Source organism: Notolepis coatsorum (assembly GCF_963971535.1).
Source record: "Notolepis coatsorum genome assembly, chromosome: 5".
Lineage (NCBI taxonomy): Eukaryota > Metazoa > Chordata > Actinopteri > Aulopiformes > Paralepididae > Notolepis > Notolepis coatsorum.
Genome location: NC_140169.1, coordinates 171,577,984 through 171,598,095, shown reverse-complemented (window position 1 = coordinate 171,598,095; position 20,112 = coordinate 171,577,984). Strand labels below are relative to the sequence as shown.

General features: G+C 45.8%; 1 protein-coding gene across 2 annotated transcripts in view; it reads left to right on the top strand.

Annotated features, from left to right (window-relative positions):
- The window catches only part of LOC311229322 (ras-related protein Ral-B), a 121,752-nt gene that overhangs the window by 84,673 nt on the left and 16,967 nt on the right, over nucleotides 1-20,112 (top strand). For both annotated transcript variants that reach the window (XM_084315398.1, XM_084315399.1), the window contains exon 2: nucleotides 583-764. In XM_084315398.1, the coding sequence (XP_084171524.1) occupies nucleotides 621-764 (144 nt within the window). In that variant the 5' untranslated portion in view covers nucleotides 583-620. The remainder of the gene's footprint in view (nucleotides 1-582; nucleotides 765-20,112) is intronic.

The window sequence follows — 20,112 nt, the reverse complement described above, 5'->3', positions numbered from 1 at the left end:
TGAAAACAAACGCACTTAAATGTTAAATAAAAGGACCACAGTAATGAGGCAGGAACATATTTTTTTTAATAATGGTAAAATTGTTATTTAAAAATTTGCCCCTAAAAAATATTTTTTGCCCCTAAATTTCTCATTTAGGGGCAAGTGTGCCCCTAGTGAAAAAGCTTAGCGTACAGCCCTGTAAGTCCAATAATGCAACAAGTGCCATCTGTCCCCACTTGCCACTACATTCATATTCTGTCTATATATGGCAGGGATAAGACACAGATCATTGCAAAGTTCTTGCTCAAACAAATTAGCTTAATTTTGACTTAATTTACGTCCATTTCCATTCATTTCAGAGCTCTTGAGCTCTGCATATTCTTTGCACGTCGCTGATGGATTCACTCACAGTCACTCACTCACGGTTATCCACTCTGCCGCTGGTGATGTCATAAGCGTGTCATCTTGTGTATGACCAGTTTAATCGCGTGAATGCTTCGCACCTATAGAGTGTATACTTTACTATGACACTGTGTAGCTTCTATTCTTCCACTGTTGCCATTGACCGTTTTGTTCTTTGTTTTCTTTTGTCATCCACAGGTGGCGTTTGGGTGCAGGGAAGGAGTGTGCGTGTGTGTATGTGTGGGTTAGAAAGACATAGTCCAGCGATGGCTGCCAGTAAGAGTAAGAACCAGAGTTCCCTGGCCCTGCACAAAGTGATCATGGTGGGCAGTGGAGGAGTGGGCAAGTCTGCACTCACCCTGCAGTTCATGTATGATGAGGTAAGAGTTTGCAAAGTTTTTACCAAAGACATGCAAATGATGTAAGCCTGCGTAGAAAAATATAACAAATAATAACAAAAAAAAATCTACATTTTAACTGGAAGGTAGGAAGGGATATTAACTTGTTTTTCCATCTGTACTGCCTGGCGCCAGCGTTATTCACAATTTTCACAATGTTTGCGGACCCATCGTATATTCTATATTATAGCTATGAAGACAATCATATGGCTCATTTGACAGGCACCATTTATAGTCCAACATTGACAAACCAGTTCATTTCTACATACCTTTGTTTTTGCGCTATTCCATGCTAAACATTACCCCGTTTCAAAATAATCCAGTCTCGTTTTCTAGATAGTGAGATTGATATGACGTGTTATATGCATATGCGCAAATCGTTCGGCATGCTCGCCTGAAACCTATATTATTTCCAAATCAAAGTTATATACCATATATAGATGTTTCTTCACAAAATCATCAAGGGGGGGGGGGGGTCGTTTTCACAAAGATGCAATCGTTACCAAAAGCATGTTTTAGGTCTGGTAAAATAAGACGCTGTGAGCAATACAAAAGCATGTTTTAGGTTCGGTAAAATAGACCTTACCTTAGTCAGAAGGTACTCCAAAATGAATAATCCATGTAGATTCATCGCGATCGCCATTACTCATGTGCATTGGGTCTGGCTATAATACGGGAATCAATAGGTTTCAGGCAAGCAGATCTCCGACAGATAGCTGTGTGCTGATTCACTTTGAGGGGGAAGGGATTCCTGCAGCAGGAGGTACCTCAGTACTAAAAGACAACTGAGAGACCCAGTTCAAAAGGTAGGCGATACTGCCACCTGTCGGGATTCGATCGTCATTGCAATTATAACATAGGCAGCAGTGGCAGGGAGACACAGGCAGGTCCGCGCGAGTGTTGAGAATGGGAAAATATATATTTTTTAAAAGGATCTAAAAACGAGAACTCGTTTTTGGCGCTCAACGGTTGGATTTGAAACACGAGAATTCTCGTTTTTGGCGCAGAAAGAGTTAACTGGAAATTCCCAAACTCGTTCGTTACGTTAACATTTAAATTATAAATCAAAATTCGAATTCAATTTTTTTTTAATAATATTATTTATATTCATTAAAGAAAGTTGATTTAATAAAAAAGAGACTCATTTAATCAGATTAATCACTTTATTCAAATTGAGGATTTAGTTTGAGGATATTAAAAAATATTTATATTTAATTTTTTTTTTTAATTTTACATGTTTTTTTTAATTAAAATCGAATGTTCGAACGTTCGTTTGAAAAACCCTGACGAAGTTCGAATCCCAAAAACAGGCTTCGGGGACAGCCTTACCTGGCTGTGTGCCGCAAATGTTCATATTGTGCAAAATGTAAACAAAGTAGTAGGACCCTGACGGCAAGTTTGAGTAACCACAGAGCAACCATTTGGACACTGCCACCAAAACGAGGGGTACGACACATGAGTGAGTAATGATATAGTCTTTGAGGCTCTTCAGGACACGTCCAAATGCAAAGCCATCTAGAGTCCAAATGTTGGGGCTATACCAACAAGACTGATAATAAAACACGTCTATGAATAGGCTGTGATCTTACTGTATCCATGTAGGCATCACTGAGCCCTGGAGCAGATAATGAACCAGCAATTATGTCCTAAAATAACCGTCGAACATGAATAGACTGTAGTGTTCTGCCTCGGTTGATGGTAGAAAGAGGAAGTATTGTAGTGTTGTTGTGATTCGGGTGAAGAAGGTTACATAGTCATACAAATACTGTATGGAAATGGGAAGTAACGTAGTTTCAGATTCACACATATTATTGTAAGACTAGTTTACTTCCGTTTCCATTCCGTCTTCGTATGACTATATAAGCGTATTCACCATCATGAGTCATTGTAAATATTTGTTTAATTCTCTCTGCTTCTCTTAAATGTTCCTAAATTAATAGGTGATGCTCTCTGCCCCTCTTTCCTCTACAACTGCTATAGATATGAGCAAGGCACTTAAAACATCCAGCTGCTTCAGTGGCTAACAAAGAGCAAACATGTGACTAGCAAATCTTCTCTGGATGAATAAAGGTTAAGTCGTATTCCCCACCGACAGGATATCGATCCCGATTTCCAGAGTGACTAATGATAAAAACCTTCTGTCGACTGGAAAATCCCTCGTAATGTCCAGCGATTGGTGCATTCACTGCATTGGCAGATTTATGTGACTGTAGAATTGATTGTATGCCCTCTAGTGGCCTACATGTAAAGTGCCAGACCAATGACAATACAAAAAGGTTTTCCCTTTTTCCATCCACGACACAGGCTGATGGGGGATTCATCTTTTATTCTATGTCTGCACTTAATGCATTGCTTTTATTTTGTCAGAAACCTGCTAATAGTCTTTTTTATAGATTTCAATGTCAGAAATCTATAATAATCAATACGATTGAAACCATTCCCAATACAAGTGGGGCCTCAGACCCTGGAGGTGACAACCTTTCTTCAACAAATGTGTTGGTTGAGGAACAAAATGCATTGATCATATTTAAAAAGATGCAAACAGGGTCTGATTCTGCATACTTTTGTTTGTTATATAGATTTTCAGAAAGCTTTTGGTTTTATAAATAGAAACCTTTTGTTGTATAAATGTATTGGAATTGGAGTAAATGGCACATTTTATCAAGCTATATAGTAGGCTTGGGCGGTATGATGGTATTACGATATACCAGGGTATTTAGAAATCCCGACGGTATTGAAAATCAATACCATCCGTCACCGTCAAAATCACAGATGCGCTTCAGTTTCTATTACAGTGAAACGGAGTTTTGAGTGTAGTGCACACACGCGCCAGCAGAGGGCGAGACCAGTCCTCACTAGTGGAGCGAGTGGGTCACAACAGTGTTCACGTTTTACGGTAATGTTGCGACAGTGCTGTGAAAATACCGTAAAGCGTTGTGGTAACTAGAGTTGGTTTGTGTTGTTGTGCACTAGTGGAGCAAGCAAATAATCAGTCTCTTATTATATGTGAACTAAAGAGTACAAGGTTTACACAACAGCCCCCACCCGCCTTTTTATTGTATTTGTACCGTCCTGTGCTGTCAGCTGTTTATCTCTCTCTGTGAGCTTGATTAACTAGCGTTAGCTCACGTTAACTAGCGTTAGCTCTCCGGCTAATCTTAGATTACCCTGAACTAAATCAATGACTAGGTTATAAAGCATTCGAGTAGTTTTCACTGCACATAGAAGTAGCCAAACAACGGGAGCATTTCGGGAGCATATGACCAAAACCCAGGCAATTTCGAGCCCTTAAGGAATCAAATAGTCTGCCATGGCTAGGCTAGATGCTAACGCTAACGGTGCAGGCTTCTGACTACCATCCTGAGAGCTAACGATGATTTGTTTACTTGGTAACACGGGTTGCCCCCCCCCCCCCCCCCCCCCGCTGATGAAAATGGAAGTCATACCGTCATATACCGTACACCGGGGTATTATGTCATGAAGATATGACGGTGTGAAAAAAATGATACCGCCCAAGTGGTAGAGTGATACAGTCACTCTACATACAGTCACTATATAGTCACTCTACATACACTCACTATACAGTCACTCTACATACAGTCACTATACAGTCACTCTACATACGGTCACTATACAGTCACTGCATACAGTCACTATACAGTCACACTACAGTCACTACATACACTCACTATACAGTCACTGCATACAGTCACTATACAGTCACACTACAGTCACTACATACACTCACTATACAGTCACTCTACATACAGTCACACTACAGTCACTACATACAGTCACTCTACATACAGTCACTATACAGTCACTCAACATACGCTCACTGTTACAAAGGATCAGATTAAACCGAATATATATATTTATTTATTGATATATATTGCATAGTACTTGTATATCGTTTGATATCCCCTGTATATTCCTTGTACATATACACGGAATATCCCTTTAGCCCAGACCATAATATTCCATTCTCCTATTGGACAGTGGTCCACCGGCGCCAGGGACCGGCCTCCGGAGCCAGGTTCAAAGTCACCGTCAAGATGTGTCTGGACATGCCCGCCCTTGCCCAGGGATACGCGACAGAAATGAGATTGGAACTAGTTTGTTCACCGTGCGTATAAATACGGCGCAGGTGACTGTAGAAGCCCCTTACCCCCTTACCTCCGTACCCTTCGTCCATTTAGTATGTTACCGATAAGTTGAAGCCTCACCCACGATACAACGTGCGGTGAAGTATGGCCTGTTTGGCCTCAGAATAGAGCATCGAGACCGCATGCGAATTAGTAACTGAATTGTCAGAGTTTGGCGCTATACCGTCGAGTGCGACATATTTCTATTGAGTCTTTAATAGTCTATTTGTGTATAGTGTATCGTGCGGTTAGAATTCTACAGTGACCAGCATCTCCAACGCCTTTCTCGTATTAGCTAGAGTTCTTATCCAGGCTGGGCCGACCACATGGCGCTTTCACCCGAGGAGACCTAGGCGAGAACCGTATGGACATGTACACTGGATTAATCTACCCGACGACTACATAGCCCTTTGCGGCTGGAATATATTTGCTTTGGTCCTGTGATTTATGGAGCGGAGAACCAGCCAACGCTGCACGTGTTGGATTTACCCCGAGAGGAGTCAAGTCGAGTCGGCGCCCAGAGAGCCTGAGGTCGACTAGCTTTCTTCCCTGTGGAGCTACAGTCTACAAGAGAACCAAGCTGTATTCGTCTGTGGATCAAGAGGCTACTGCACCGGCTTCTGTACCTGAAGTCTCCCTAGTCATCGTTGACCAGACGTCCTACTACCGACAGATCTTCTACCCCCCCTGCTGGCTTACAACCAGTGGGAACCCCTTCCAGTATCTCCCGCTATATCACTAGTGCACCATAGATATAATTCCCTAAGATTCAGGTTGTATAATTACCTCCTGCGTAACCAGAGAATGGACATTCATTATTGATTTGCCTTACAAGTGCATTCAAAGAATAATGTAAAGTATCCTATGTACCTTTTGCTCCATTAAATACTTGATTAATACCTTTGACTGGAACCGATTTCATTGTGGGAAGTGTTCATCATATTCATATATTGTGTACTGTATGGCCAGTAATTAAAGTACATAAAGCGGTAGTGGTTTAATGATACCATACTTATCAATACAGTCAGGGAATTGTACCCCTCAGTTACAATTGGTCCTTCGAGCCGGATGGTAACTAGTGTAATATTAATATAGCGGTATTAATATTGACATGGCCTATGATGAACACTCCACAAAACGGTTCTCCTAAAGTAGATCGCCCGCAGCGTAGACGGCAGACACCTCAGTACTTAGAGGATTACGTTGCCAATATACTACCTAGCCTTCTACAGACGGTAAACGCGGAAAAAGTAGATAGTAAAATTATGTCCGACCCTATCGCCCAGGTTACCCCGCCAATAGAGGCCCTAGTGGGTTCTAATGTAACTGACCAAGCTCACGGTAGGGACCAGGAGGGACCTGACACGACTTTACCCCCCGCCAAGACCGAAGAAGTAGTCCCCGGAGAGCTCCAGGATAAAGACGGCTCTCCAGGGATGGAACTCTACCCGCTACAAGAAGAAGAGACCCCGGAGATGGATCTCCAGGACTCGCCACAGGAGAGCAGATCTCCAACGAGTACTGCCAGGAGCGGATCACCTCAACCAGCGTCTTCCCCCAGCGGGGCGGACAAGATGCTGGCACAGGCATTCCTCGCCAGCCTAGCAGCCTCTACAGAGCGCGATAGACTCCAAGCAGAGCGCGATCGACTCCAAGCACAGATGCTTAGCGAGCGCGAACATTCTTCCATGGAAAGAGAACGCCTTCAAGCGCAGCAACGGAGCGACGAAGATCGTATACGTCTAGAGATTAGACGCCTTCAGACGGAAGAGAATATGGTAAGAGACCGGGCCAAGCAGAGCGCGCCGCCGCCGAAGCAGAGCGCGCCGCCGCCGAAGCCCAGCGCGCCGCTGCCGGTGCCCAAAGAGAAGCAGAGCGCGCCGCTGCCGGTGCCCAAAGAGAAGCAGAGCGCGCCGCCGCCGAAGCCCAGCGCGCCGCTGCCGGTGCCCAAAGAGAAGCAGAGCGCGACATCGCTCTCACCAAGCGCGAAGCCGAGCGCGACCGATTACAAGCGCAGATAATGGAGCAGCTGATCGCCAGGGCGACACCCCCTCCCTCCGCACGGGGTTCCAGGGCCTCGTCAAGACACGGGTCAAGGGCACCCTCCCCTACCCGATCAAGCGACCCTGAGCCCGACCACCAGAGAGAGCCTATACCCCCCTCCGAACTCCTTCCCCGACCGGTCCACGCGAGGACCAGCTACAAGGAAGAAACGGTCTACACCGCGGAGAGGCTAAATAGACGACTACAGGATCTAGAGGACCTGCCAGAGCAAGAAGAAGAGGGAGAGGAGGAGAGTCAAGCCCGACAGCAGCACAGAACTCCACAGGACCAGGAGGTCCAGTACAGCCCAGGCTCCACCCCCTGCGCTACAGACCCCCGACTCAATTCACGGGTGAGCTTGACGCACGACCAGCCCCGAGGAATAGCACCTGGATACGCGGGCCATGGTACCCAGCAGGTACCAGCCCACCAAGAGGCGTAAGAGGAGACTCGCCTAGGAGGCCTCTCTTCCAACGCTCACCGATGTGCCAGCCATCCATGGCATCATACATTGGCACACCGACGTTTCCGGACTTCACCCACGAGAACAGAGCACAGTACACCGAGTTACGAATGTGCTTAGAGACAATGATGTCCGATGTAACTGACGAACCGTACAAGTATGCTATCCTACTGAAGCACCTCAAGGTGCCCCGAGCGCACAATATAGCGCTGGCCTATGCCACCTCTACTACCCCATACACAGCGGCTCTAGCAGCACTCGACCAAAGATATGGACGTATATGGGATTACGTAATACAAGAGATAAGGCATATTGACCGCCTACCCCCAGCCACAGACAATCGCTCACTAGATGACCTGTCTATCAAGGTACAATCCCTGGTAGGGATGCTGGGGGCGCAAAGAGAAAAGGGTATGCACGAACTGTACGCGAACTCTAATGCCGAGAGGATTTTAGAGAAGCTCCCGCCCGACAAGAGCGCTTCAGGCGGCAAAGAGACCACCGTGATCCTAACGGTCCCGAGCCATCCCTCCTAGACCTAGCCGACTTCCTGGCGAGAGAAGTCAACAGCCTACGGTTGGATACGTTCATGCGGAGCACTCCAAGCTCCAGAGAGGGACCTAGGAGAGCAAACGATGGCCGAAGATTGGTGACCGTCATGCACCAATCAGAACCAGTACCGAGCAGCAAGAACCACAGTACCCCCTCGATGAAAGAGAAGTGGAAGATGGTGTGCCCGTACTGCGAGAAAGAACACTGGTTGTCACAATGTGACACATTCAAGAAGATGACCGCCGACGAGGTGGGTCAATGGATAAAGTCCAACCGACGCTGTTACCGATGTGCGCGCAGTCACATGGCAGCCGACTGCCGCTTAAAGAAGAGGTGTAGCCGGTGTGACGGAGCCCACCTAGATGTCCTACACGACAGTAACAGAAGAAAGCCCGCACCCTCAAGCAGCACAAAGGCAAGTGTTATGTACATTGACCCCGCCAGCAGCGGGGGCGCCCGAGTGCTCTTAAAGGTGGTCCGCGTAACACTGAGTTACCAAGACAAGGTCATGGACACTTACGCCGTCCTTGACGACGGGTCAGAGAAGACCCTTCTCCTCGCATCCTCTGCGGCCCAGCTGGGGCTGCGGGGGAGCGAAAACCAGATGACGATTCGGACAATAAGAAGAGATCTAAAGACGATAAAGGGCGAGAATGTCTCCTTCACTATCGCAGCAAGCGGGCAGCCAGAGAGACGGTATAGGATTACTAATGCTTTCACCAGCCAAGAAATAGGCCTGTCGCAGTACACCTACCCCATCGCCAAGCTGATGGATAAATATGTGCACCTGCGTCAACTACCTATCCCGCTCATAGACGGTGCCACCCCGACCCTGCTGATAGGCTCCGACCATGCAGACCTCATAGTCCCGATAGACCGGGTCCACACAGGGCCCAGAGGCTGTCCTGCAGCAGTCGAGACCCGCCTAGGATGGACATTACAAGGCCCCCTTGCTAAGTCTCTCAACCGAACAGCAGCCACTAACTGCCTCCACTCCAGAGTGACAGAAGAAGACACCACCCTCCTACAGCATGTCGAGAGGCTATGGACACTAGAGACAATGCCCTTTAAGAACGAAAAGAAAGACATTCGTTCCAAGGAAGACATTTACGCCATAGCACTCCTCGAGCAAGGGACAAAGAGAGTCAAAGTCAACGGAGTGATGAGATACGCAACTCCACTCCTGAGGCGAGAGGGTATGCCCACCTTCCACGCCCCAAAAGAAGCGACGGAGCGGTATCTATTGAACACAGAGCGGCGCCTAGCCAGAGACCCCGCTCAGGAGACTGTGTACCGCGCTGAGATTAACAAGCGAATCACAGCGGGACACATAAAGAAAATTGACTGGCGACGTCGTGCGCTGCTCTGCGCCTCCCTGATCAAAGACGGCTTTGATCTCCGGCAGCGGGCCAGCAGCGACCCCCCAGTATTGCGCAGCCTCTCCCCAGAGGACAAGCCCCTGCTGCGGTTCCTATGGAGAGAGAGGATCGGGGATGAGCAACCAGCCATCTATCAATGGGAAGTCCTCCCTTTCGGAACCACATGCAGCCCATGCTGTGCTACGTTTGCACTGCAAAAACACGTCGCAGAGGACCCAGCAGCTGATGAAGAGGTCCGAAAAAGTGTAGAAAATAGTTTCTACGTGGACAACTGTCTGCAAAACGTCTCGACGCCAGAAGAAGCCGAGGCCCTTCTACTCAAGCTCCGCGCCTCCCTGATCAAAGGCGGCTTTGATCTCAGGCAGTGGGCCAGCAGCGACCCGCAAGTATTGCGCAGCCTCTCCCCCGAGGACAAGGCAGCAAGCAGCGAGACCTGGATGGCGACCATCCCAGGAGAAGCCCAAGAAATGACATTAGGACTAGTCTGGCGCTTCAAAACAGACTCGCTCCATTATAAACACACACCCCTGACCAAGGAGCAGGGAAGGTCGACTGCACTACCGACCACCAGACGGAGTGTATACAGAACACTCGCCAGACAATATGACCCGTTGGGATGTATTCTACCTTACACCACCAGGGCAAAGATGATTGTAAGAGCGTTATGGGACAAGGACCAGGGCTGGGACGACCCCATACCCGAACACCTTGCATCCACATGGAGAGAGTGGGAGACGGAACTCAGCTCACTACCCGGTGTTAACATACGCCGCAGCTACTTCCCACCCACAGTGAGGCCGGAGACGTGCCAGATGGACCTGCACGTCTTCAGCGACGCCTCCGAAGTAGCCTACGGTTCGGTGGCCTACTTGCGTGCCCGAGAGGAGGGAGGAGAAATACATACTGCCTTCATCCTGGCTCGCTCAAGAATAGCCCCACTAAAGCAACAATCTATCCCGCGTCTAGAGCTCTGCGCAGCCCTAGCAGGAGCGCAACTCGCCACGTTAATCCAACGTGAACTCACCATTCCGGTGCAAAGAACAATCTTGTGGTCAGACTCCACGACAGTACTCACATGGATCCGGTCTGATTCGTGCAGATACAAGGTCTTCGTGGGAGTCAGAGTCACAGAGATTCAAGATTTAACAGAAGTAGCAAGCTGGAGGTATGTGGACACAAAACACAACCCAGCTGACGTCATCACCCGGGGAATGTCCCTGGATGACCTCACCCGTCACAACCTATACAGTGACGGGCCAGAGTTCCTCAAGCTCCCGGAAGAAGAGTGGCCTACACCCACCCCACGGGAAGCGAGTAAAGAGGAGGCAGAAAACAAGAAATCTATGTTCTGTGGATTGAACACACTCGTCTCCACAGACCCCGACATAGACGATTGCCTCACCCTAGAGAGTGCGCAGCTAAAGACATTCCTGTGGCACCACCCAGAGGTTCAGCTCACTACTGACATTACTGCAGCTGACTACGAAGAAGCGGAACTTCTTCTACTACAACGAGCCCAGAGAGACTCGTTCCCCGATGAGCTAGACTGTCTACAGCAGGGGTGGCCAACCAGTCAGAGACTAAGAGCCACAAAAAAATGACTGTGGTACCACAAAGAGCCACACCATATACCAGCGTTTCTCAACCTTTTTTTTCAGTCACGGCACCCTTCATGTGTTTATAGGTCTCACCCTCTGGCCTCTGAAGTTGCTAATGTCTTTTTTATTTGGGCCTCACAGGGTTAAAAGTACCCTGTGAGACCCACGGTTGCAAAATTACAAAATCACTTTTAGCCATTTAAAAAAATAATGTTTATTTAAAAAATGTTAAAGGGGAACTATTTTACTATTTCTTTCACTATTTGGGCACTTTTACACAATTCCTGTGAGTCTATGGAACACCTAGGTTTTTTTCAAAAAAAATGCATTGTTTTGTATTTCTAATCAAGTACTAAAAACCGCATTTTTCTACCTTAAGATCTTAAGCCGTTTTGAGGCTGGGCTCCAACCACTGTGTGGCCTGGTGCCAACTGCCACATCAACTGCCACATTATTATGCAGCTGAGAAATCTCTGACATCACAGATATGCACATTTTCAGATGACTCAGTTCAGTGAGGGTGAATATTGTGAGAGGAGAATTGGAAGAATTCGCCAATATGAGAATTAGAGACATATATCCTATTAATATAAGTCCACATAGCTAAGAAACAATGGTAAACACTGAAAAAAGCCATTTATAAGATAGTTCCCCTTTAAGCACATGTATAGTCAATTGGTCCTGTTGTTCAGCCTCACAATGCTATTTGATAGTAAATGTGTTTATATGTCCCACCCTCTGGCCTCTGAAGTTGCTAATTTCTTTTTAATTTGGGCCTCACAGGGTTAACCTCATAAGCCAGAGATATACAGTAAAAGTGTATATTTTCAGCATTATGTTTCTTTACCAATTATTTGAACTGTTATTAGTGAAATATAAGATTATAGAAATCTCAGGGCATTGAGTCGGAAACCGGCGCATATTGACAGGAGGAAGTGGCACAGCCAAAAGTGAGTGTAGTCTTTTGAAGGAAGAGACTCAGGGCTTTCAAATTTCGAAAAACTACCCTACCCAGCTCACACCAGCCCCTGTCAATCATCTGACTTCTGGATTTACTTTTTAATTTCTCTTATTTTTTGGGATTATCTCCCACAAACCTGAACGTTATTGCCATAAAACAGAACGCAGTTAGTTTCTCTACCTTTCTGTGAACGTCTTGCAAAAAACGGTGTTGCAATATGATGAAAAATGGTGGAGAAATTTACATTATAAAAAAGATGGCAGAATTCAGTACTGTATCTACAAAACCTTCTGTTTAATCATCTTCCCGTTATTCATTTGCTTAGATTTTTCAGGTCTGGTCAATTTTAGCATGGTGTTATTTACAGTCAAAGATAATTTTTTTTTTAAATAGAATTGATATTCTCCTTTGGTTCATTACAATTTACTCAAGCCTAGTAACAGACACACTATTTCTGACACTGATCCATATATGTCCCTAGATTCAGATACCAAGAACATGCAAATGGACCATTTGAAAAAAAATTGTAAATGTTTATTCTACGTCCTTATGGAATGAGTGACAAAAAAAATTAAAAAGTAAAAATAAAAAGAAAAGTAAAAAAAAAAAAAAAAAGAATATGTTTTTTTTTTTTTTTTTTTATGGATGGAAGAGCCGCACATTGACGGGCAAAGAGCCGCATGCGGCTCGCGAGCCGCGGGTTGGCCACCCCTGGTCTACAGGGAGCAAAGCCCGCCCCATCAGACAGCAGACTGCTCCACCTAGCCCCCGAGAGCGACGCCCATGGTCTCATCAGAGTGGGTGGTCGTCTGCGGAGAGCTCCAGACTTACCGGATGACGTCAAGTACCCGATAGTCTTAAACAGCCGACACAAGGTCACAGAGCTGATCATAAAGAAATACGACGAGGATGTGCATCACGCCGGGGCAGAGGGAGTCTTCGCGGAGATCAGACGTCGTTATTGGATACTGCAAGGGAGAGAAGCAGTGCGGCGCTTCCAGCGAACCTGTCTAGACTGTCGTAAGTGGCGAGCGCAGCCCAGTATACCCCGGATGGCTGACCTACCTCCCTGTCGCCTCCGACTCGGCGACAAGCCTTTTCACTCCACCGGTATGGACTGTTTCGGCCCGCTGTATATAAAGAAAGGAAGAGGCACCGAGAAGCGATGGGGTATTGTATTCAAATGCATGACCACCCGAGCGATGCATATAGAACTCCTTCCAACCATGAGCACAGACTCATTCCTTATGGCCTTCCGAAGATTCACATCGCGGAAAGGTAAACCGTCTATATTGTTGTCTGATCACGGGACAAACTTCAAAGGCGGAGAAAGAGAGCTGAGAGAGAGCTTCCAAGCTATGGGCCCAGAACTTAAGACCCACCTCGCTCCATACCAGATTGACTTCCAGTTTAATCCCCCGAACGCACCTCACTTCGGTGGAACTTGGGAACGAGAAGTACGTTCAATAAAGACAGCCCTGTACGCCGTGCTTGGGCCCAGACCGTGGCGGAAGAAGTCTTAATGACAGTCCTCACGGAGATCGAGGGAGTATTGAACTCAAAGCCCCTCGGTTACGTCTCAAGTGATGTAGCAGATGTCGACCCAGTCACCCCCAACATACTCTTGATGGTGCGGCTGGACCCCGCGCTACCACAGACAATGTACAGGCCTGAAGAAGCGAACGGCCGAAGAATGTGGAGGTACAGTCAAGTACTGGCTGACAAGTTTTGGAACAGCTTCCTACTCCACTACCTACCGTCTCTACAGACCCGCCAGAAATGGGTGAAAGAGAGAGACAATTTGACAGAAGGAACAGTCGTCATGATTATCGACCAGTCACTACCCCGAGCTATGTGGCCGGCCGGCCGCGTAAGCAAAGTGATCACCGGTGCCGACGGAAAGGTCCGAGCAGCCGAAGTGCTCGTCCAAGGGCGGACCTTCACCCGACCCGTGGCGAGGCTAATAGAACTGCCAAGGCTCCCCGATACCATCGATGACGACCATGACCCCATGACTTTGTGAACTGACCGATCCCTCACAACAGACATTGAGTAGTGGACAGTGCGGTTAATCTGTCTCTGCTTAGCTAATTAGGTGGGACTAATTAGGGGGCGGCTGTTACAAAGGATCAGATTAAACCGAATATATATATTTATTTATTGATATATATTGCATAGTACTTGTATATCGTTTGATATCCCCTGTATATTCCTTGTACATATACACGGAATATCCCTTTAGCCCAGACCATAATATTCCATTCTCCTATTGGACAGCGGTCCACCGGCGCCAGGGACCGGCCTCCGGAGCCAGGTTCAAAGTCACCGTCAAGATGTGTCTGGACATGCCCGCCCTTGCCCAGGGATACGCGACAGAAATGAGATTGGAACTAGTTTGTTCACCGTGCGTATAAATACGGCGCAGGTGACTGTAGAAGCCCCTTACCCCCTTACCTCCGTACCCTTCGTCCATTTAGTATGTTATCGATAAGTTGAAGCCTCACCCACGATACAACGTGCGGTGAAGTATGGCCTGTTTGGCCTCAGAATAGAGCATCGAGACCGCGTGCGAATTAGTAACTGAATTGTCAGAGTTTGGCGCTATACCGTCGAGTGCGACATATTTCTATTGAGTCTTTAATAGTCTATTTGTGTATAGTGTATCGTGCGGTTAGAATTCTACAGTGACCAGCATCTCCAACGCCTTTCTCGTATTAGCTAGAGTTCTTATCCAGGCTGGGCCGACCACATGGCGCTTTCACCCGAGGAGACCTAGGCGAGAACCGTATGGACATGTACACTGGATTAATCTACCCGACGACTACATAGCCCTTTGCGGCTGGAATATATTTGCTTTGGTCCTGTGATTTATGGAGCGGAGAACCAGCCAACGCTGCACGTGTTGGATTTACCCCGAGAGGAGTCAAGTCGAGTCGGCGCCCAGAGAGCCTGAGGTCGACTAGCTTTCTTCCCTGTGGAGCTACAGTCTACAAGAGAACCAAGCTGTATTCGTCTGTGGATCAAGAGGCTACTGCACCGGCTTCTGTACCTGAAGTCTTCCTAGTCATCGTTGACCAGACGTCCTACTACCGACAGATCTTCTACCCCCCCTGCTGGCTTACAACCAGTGGGAACCCCTTCCAGTATCTCCCGCTATATCACTAGTGCACCATAGATATAATTCCCTAAGATTCAGGTTGTATAATTACCTCCTGCGTAACCAGAGAATGGACATTCATTATTGATTTGCCTACGCATACTCCTTTGCCTTACAAGTGCATTCAAAGAATAATGTAAAGTATCCTATGTACCTTTTGCTCCATTAAATACTTGATTAATACCTTTGACTGGAACCGATTTCATTGTGGGAAGTGTTCATCATATTCATATATTGTGTACTGTATGGCCAGTAATTAAAGTACATAAAGCGGTAGTGGTTTAATGATACCATACTTATCAATACAGTCAGGGAATTGTACCCCTCAGTTACACTCACTATACAGTCACTCTACATACAGTCACTATACAGTCACACTACAGTCACTACATACAGTCACTCTACATACACTCACTATACAGTCACTCTACATACAGTCACTATACAGTCACACTACAGTCTCTACATACACTCACTATACAGTCACTCTACATACAGTCACACTACAGTCACTACATACAGTCACTCTACATACAGTCACTCTACATACACTCACTATACAGTCACTATACATAGTCACTACATACAGTCACTCTACATACAGTCACTCTACATAGTCACTCTACAGTCACTTTACATACAGTCACTATACAGTCACTACTACAGAATGAATGAATTATTTTATTTTGAATACAAATAATAAACAATAAACAAATAATATTTCGAAATGTTTACAAATAAACAAGCGAAAAGGATAGGTTTGAAGTAGGGATGCACCGAACATTCGGCCACCGAAAGTGGCCAAAAATGGCCTTTCGGCTTTTGGCCGAAAGAGTTTTTTCACCGAAAATGTATCACCGAAACAGAAGCAACCTGTAACCTAACGCGTGTTGTTGTGATGATGTCATCAAAACGCGGATTCATTACATGTGCGCTGTGAGCTCTTCAGTCCTGCGTCCTCCTCTTGGGACTCGGGAGCAATGCATCTCCTCGGGAGTCGCGCTGTTTCTATGTAAACTCTGCGCGCAACGAGTCCAATAAATGCGTCTTTAACATACTTTATCCTTATTTACTATATGCCCGTTGCGGTTAATCACTGAGTGATCTAATATGCATATTATTCAGAGCGAGAGGGGGAGGGATTGTGTTTCTCACATTGACGCTGTCTGTCGCGCGTCTACTGTGCCAAAGTCATCTGGGGACTAGAAAGGTGCGCTCAATAGAGCACAGATGTCCGCCTCTCTCTCTCTCTCTCTCTCTCTCTCTCTCTCTCTCTCTCTCTCTCTCTCTCTCTCTCTCTCTCTCTCTCTCTCTCTCTCTCTCTCTCTCTCTCTCTCTCTCTCTCTCTCTCTCTCATTGATTGATTGATTGATTGATTGAAAACTGTATTAACAGATTGCAGAATGGGTACAATACAGTACAGCCAGTGGTGCAGTGGCAAATTGACAGTAAGTCAAACGCTCCACGCGCATGTGCACGTGCGCGCGCGCATGCACAGTTTTTTTTGGCACAGTTTTTTTTTTTTTTTTTGCCTTGAAATAGAGAAGCTGAAAAAGGTAGCAGGATGTTGCCTATATTGTCAACAGATATGGTTGAAAAACAAACAATGTTTTAAATGTATTGATACAATTTCTTTAATTGAATCAACTTAAACTAGATTTAACCAGCATATTAAGAGCAAGTTCTCTACTGTGCAGAGAACATCAAAACACATTCCCAGCGTATGAAAGACAATGACACTAATTGCCTCTATGGATGGGATGCAAGTTAACATTCCATGGCAATGACAGACACAGCCCATCGTTCACACCAAACCTGATGAGGGGCAGGGATTCAATGTGAAACGCCCTACCCAAAGCTGTAAAGGAATGTGAATCACTATTCAAAAACACTCAAAACCCAGTTGTACAATAAATGACCAAGTATGGCTTTGTCAGTATTCCAATGTACAGTGTGCCCCCCCCCCCCAATGTACAGCCCCCACCCACCCAACCTCCTCCAATGTACAGTTTCTACGTCAAATGTATATACACTCTTTTTCTGGACACTTTTTGTATCACAAACAGTACTGTATTTGCAAATCTGATATGTCATAAATGTATAGATGTAGCAGTACTGTCTATCTGTATGTCATGTATGTCATATATATGTTATGATGAATTGAAAATGGGGGACCCTGATGTAAACAAGACGAAAGTCTTTCTCTGGTCTGCATCCCCTTAACAATTGTATGTATTGAGCTGTACTGTACTGTACCCATTCTGCAATCTGTTAATACACTTTTCAATCAATCAATCAATAATATTGTTCATAGCAGCTAGCCTATCTCAGACTGTTAGTTAAAGCTGTTGATAAAAAGTGCACTGACTTGTGTGCTGTTTGGGAACAGTTGACAATGTTTATGTAAAGACAGTAAGGGTTTTCATCAGCTCACCTGAATATGTGTTCTCAAGTTAGTCTTGGACGTGTGGGACGTCGAGAGCAGCTTCGTTTTTGGTTGACACAATAAACACCTAAACACATATGTTTTAGGCGTTTTTTCAGTCAAACTCATAAACATGTCCAGGTAGGGCCATGGAGATGCAGTGTTGTTATTGTTGTTGACATCATCTTCATCAATGCCATCAGTGGAAACATCAAATCCTGACTGGTTCTGTTATTGTAAATTGCATGATCCATTCATTCTCATTCAGTGGTCTGCGTTTCGATTTTCACTTCTTGGTTTGCGGCCTGGAGTCCCGCCCTATCCTGCCTCTGATTGGCCTACCCGTAAAGTTTTGGCCTACCATACCCAATCGTGAGTCGTCACTCATATCTAAACAAACCAACCAATCATAGTGGGTTTTTTACGGGGAGTTTTTTTCACTGCACCACTGAGTACAGCTCAATACACACAATTGTTAAGGGGATGCAGACCAGAGAAAGACTTTCGTCTTGTTTACATCAGGGTCCCCCATTTTCAATTCATCAGGACATATATGACATACATGACATACAGATAGACAGTACTGCTACATCTATACATTTATGACATACCAGATTTGCAAATACAGTACTGTTTGTGATACAAAAAGACCCATAATAGTGATTATTTATTATTTAAGTTAAGTTTTGCCATAATCATATATTTTTCCATAATCAGGTAGCTGAACAACATTGGTAAAAAAAAATTCTATTCTATGAATAATTTTCGGGCTTTCGGCTTTCGGTTTTCGGCCAACTGTTTCCTATTTTCGGTATCGGTTTCGGCCAAGAATTTCCCATTCGGTGCATCCCTAGTTTGAAGCCAACAAGGCTTATAGAGCAACCTACCCCTAATTCAAAAACAAATTCAAAAAAGTAAAAGTTTGCTAAATAAAACGAACAAACAAAAAATCAACAATCAACAAAAAACGATCCTGAAAAGAACAAAAAAAGTTAACGTTTGCAAGATAAAACAAACAAACAAACAAACAAAAAATCAAAACAGCAGAGTAGAGAAAACAGATTCTACATGTAGGTTAAATTTGACTAAGATTTTGGAACCCTGTTTTTAAACATCTTTTTAAACTTAAAAATACTCCTGCTGTTTTTATTTCATCCGGTAGATTGTTCCAGAGTTTCACTCCTTTAATTGACATCCTTTTAAGTGTGGTTCGAGCTCTAGGCTGTTTGAAATTGAGTGCTCTTCTTAAATTATACCTCACCTCTCGTTTTTTTTTTTTAATCCACTTTTTCTCCCCATTTTCTATTTTTTTCCCATCCCAATTTCGTGTATCCAATTCTTCCCTCCCCTGTCTTGAGCGTTGCTAGACTATGCCCCCCACTGGTCGGCTGTAGTGAGGACAAGCCTTGCATCACGTGTCCCCTCCGGTACACGAGGAGGCAGCCGGACGCATCTTTTCGCCGCAGCAGCTCAAACTCTCAGTGGCGAGGAGTAACGCGTGGGAGGCTCACGCTGCCCCCGTCACTTCCTGCTTCCGTCGCACCGGCGTCACCAAACTGACCTGTAGGAGTCGCTGTCCACAACGTCAAATCCCCACCCACCGGCTTTCCCACCCTCTTAACACTTGCCAATTGTGTTAGTATGAACGACCGGCCAGCCGGTATAGCAACGTCGAGAGCTGGGCTCGAACCCAGCGTCTCCTGCGTTAGAGGCGAGCGCCTTGCCCACTGCGCCAATCAGCTGCCCCTCACCTCTCGTTATTTAAACAAAATGTGTAAGTTACTTGCCAGTTGATAACTTCTAGCTTTAAAAACTATCTGCTGTTTTAAGGTCAACTAAGTCAAGGAACTTTAATGCCCTTAGTTCAAAAAACAGTGTGTTTGTAGGATGGAGATAACTAACATTGTTCACAACTTTTATTGCCTTATTGCAGAGTTCCAGAGACTTGTGTCAGCGTCACTAACTGGTTCCCAACACCACTGGGTGTTAAGCAGGGTGATGTTCTCTCTCCGTCATTATTTGCAGTCTACAGTACATAAATGGCCTTGTTAACCCTTTCAGTGCCGTTCACGAGAAATCTCTTTTCTGTGGCCCAGCGGTTGAGTGCTGAAAAATGAAGATTCTCGTTTCTGGGTCGTTATTTCTTTTATTCGCTATTGCTGTTCATAATCCATCGAGGCACCTTGTGCAGGCTGTCCTGAATGTGTCTGAGATCGCAAACGGCCAATAACGCTATTGCGCTCCATTTTGAAACGATGTGGCTTGGCGTCTGGGCCGAGCTGCGGCGTGGGGGGCGGGGTCTGAACACTCGGGCGAGACAAGCGGTTATCCCCGTTTGCCTCGACGAGCCCCCCCCCCGTTCATATTCATTGCTGGATTACGTTGGAAACATGATCGCGATCAGTATTTGGAATGGCGATCAGATAATTGGATTATTCTTTTTGCAGTACAACATAGACAAGGTAAGGGCTATATATTATCAATCTTGCGTTGATCCGATTATTTTTTCCCCGCGATCGGAGCGTGTGTCTGCTGTGTGTGTGTGTGCCGTGTCCGTTGGTGGCGATCGAAGCATAGAAGAACAACCTCCCACCCACCCTTTGTTGC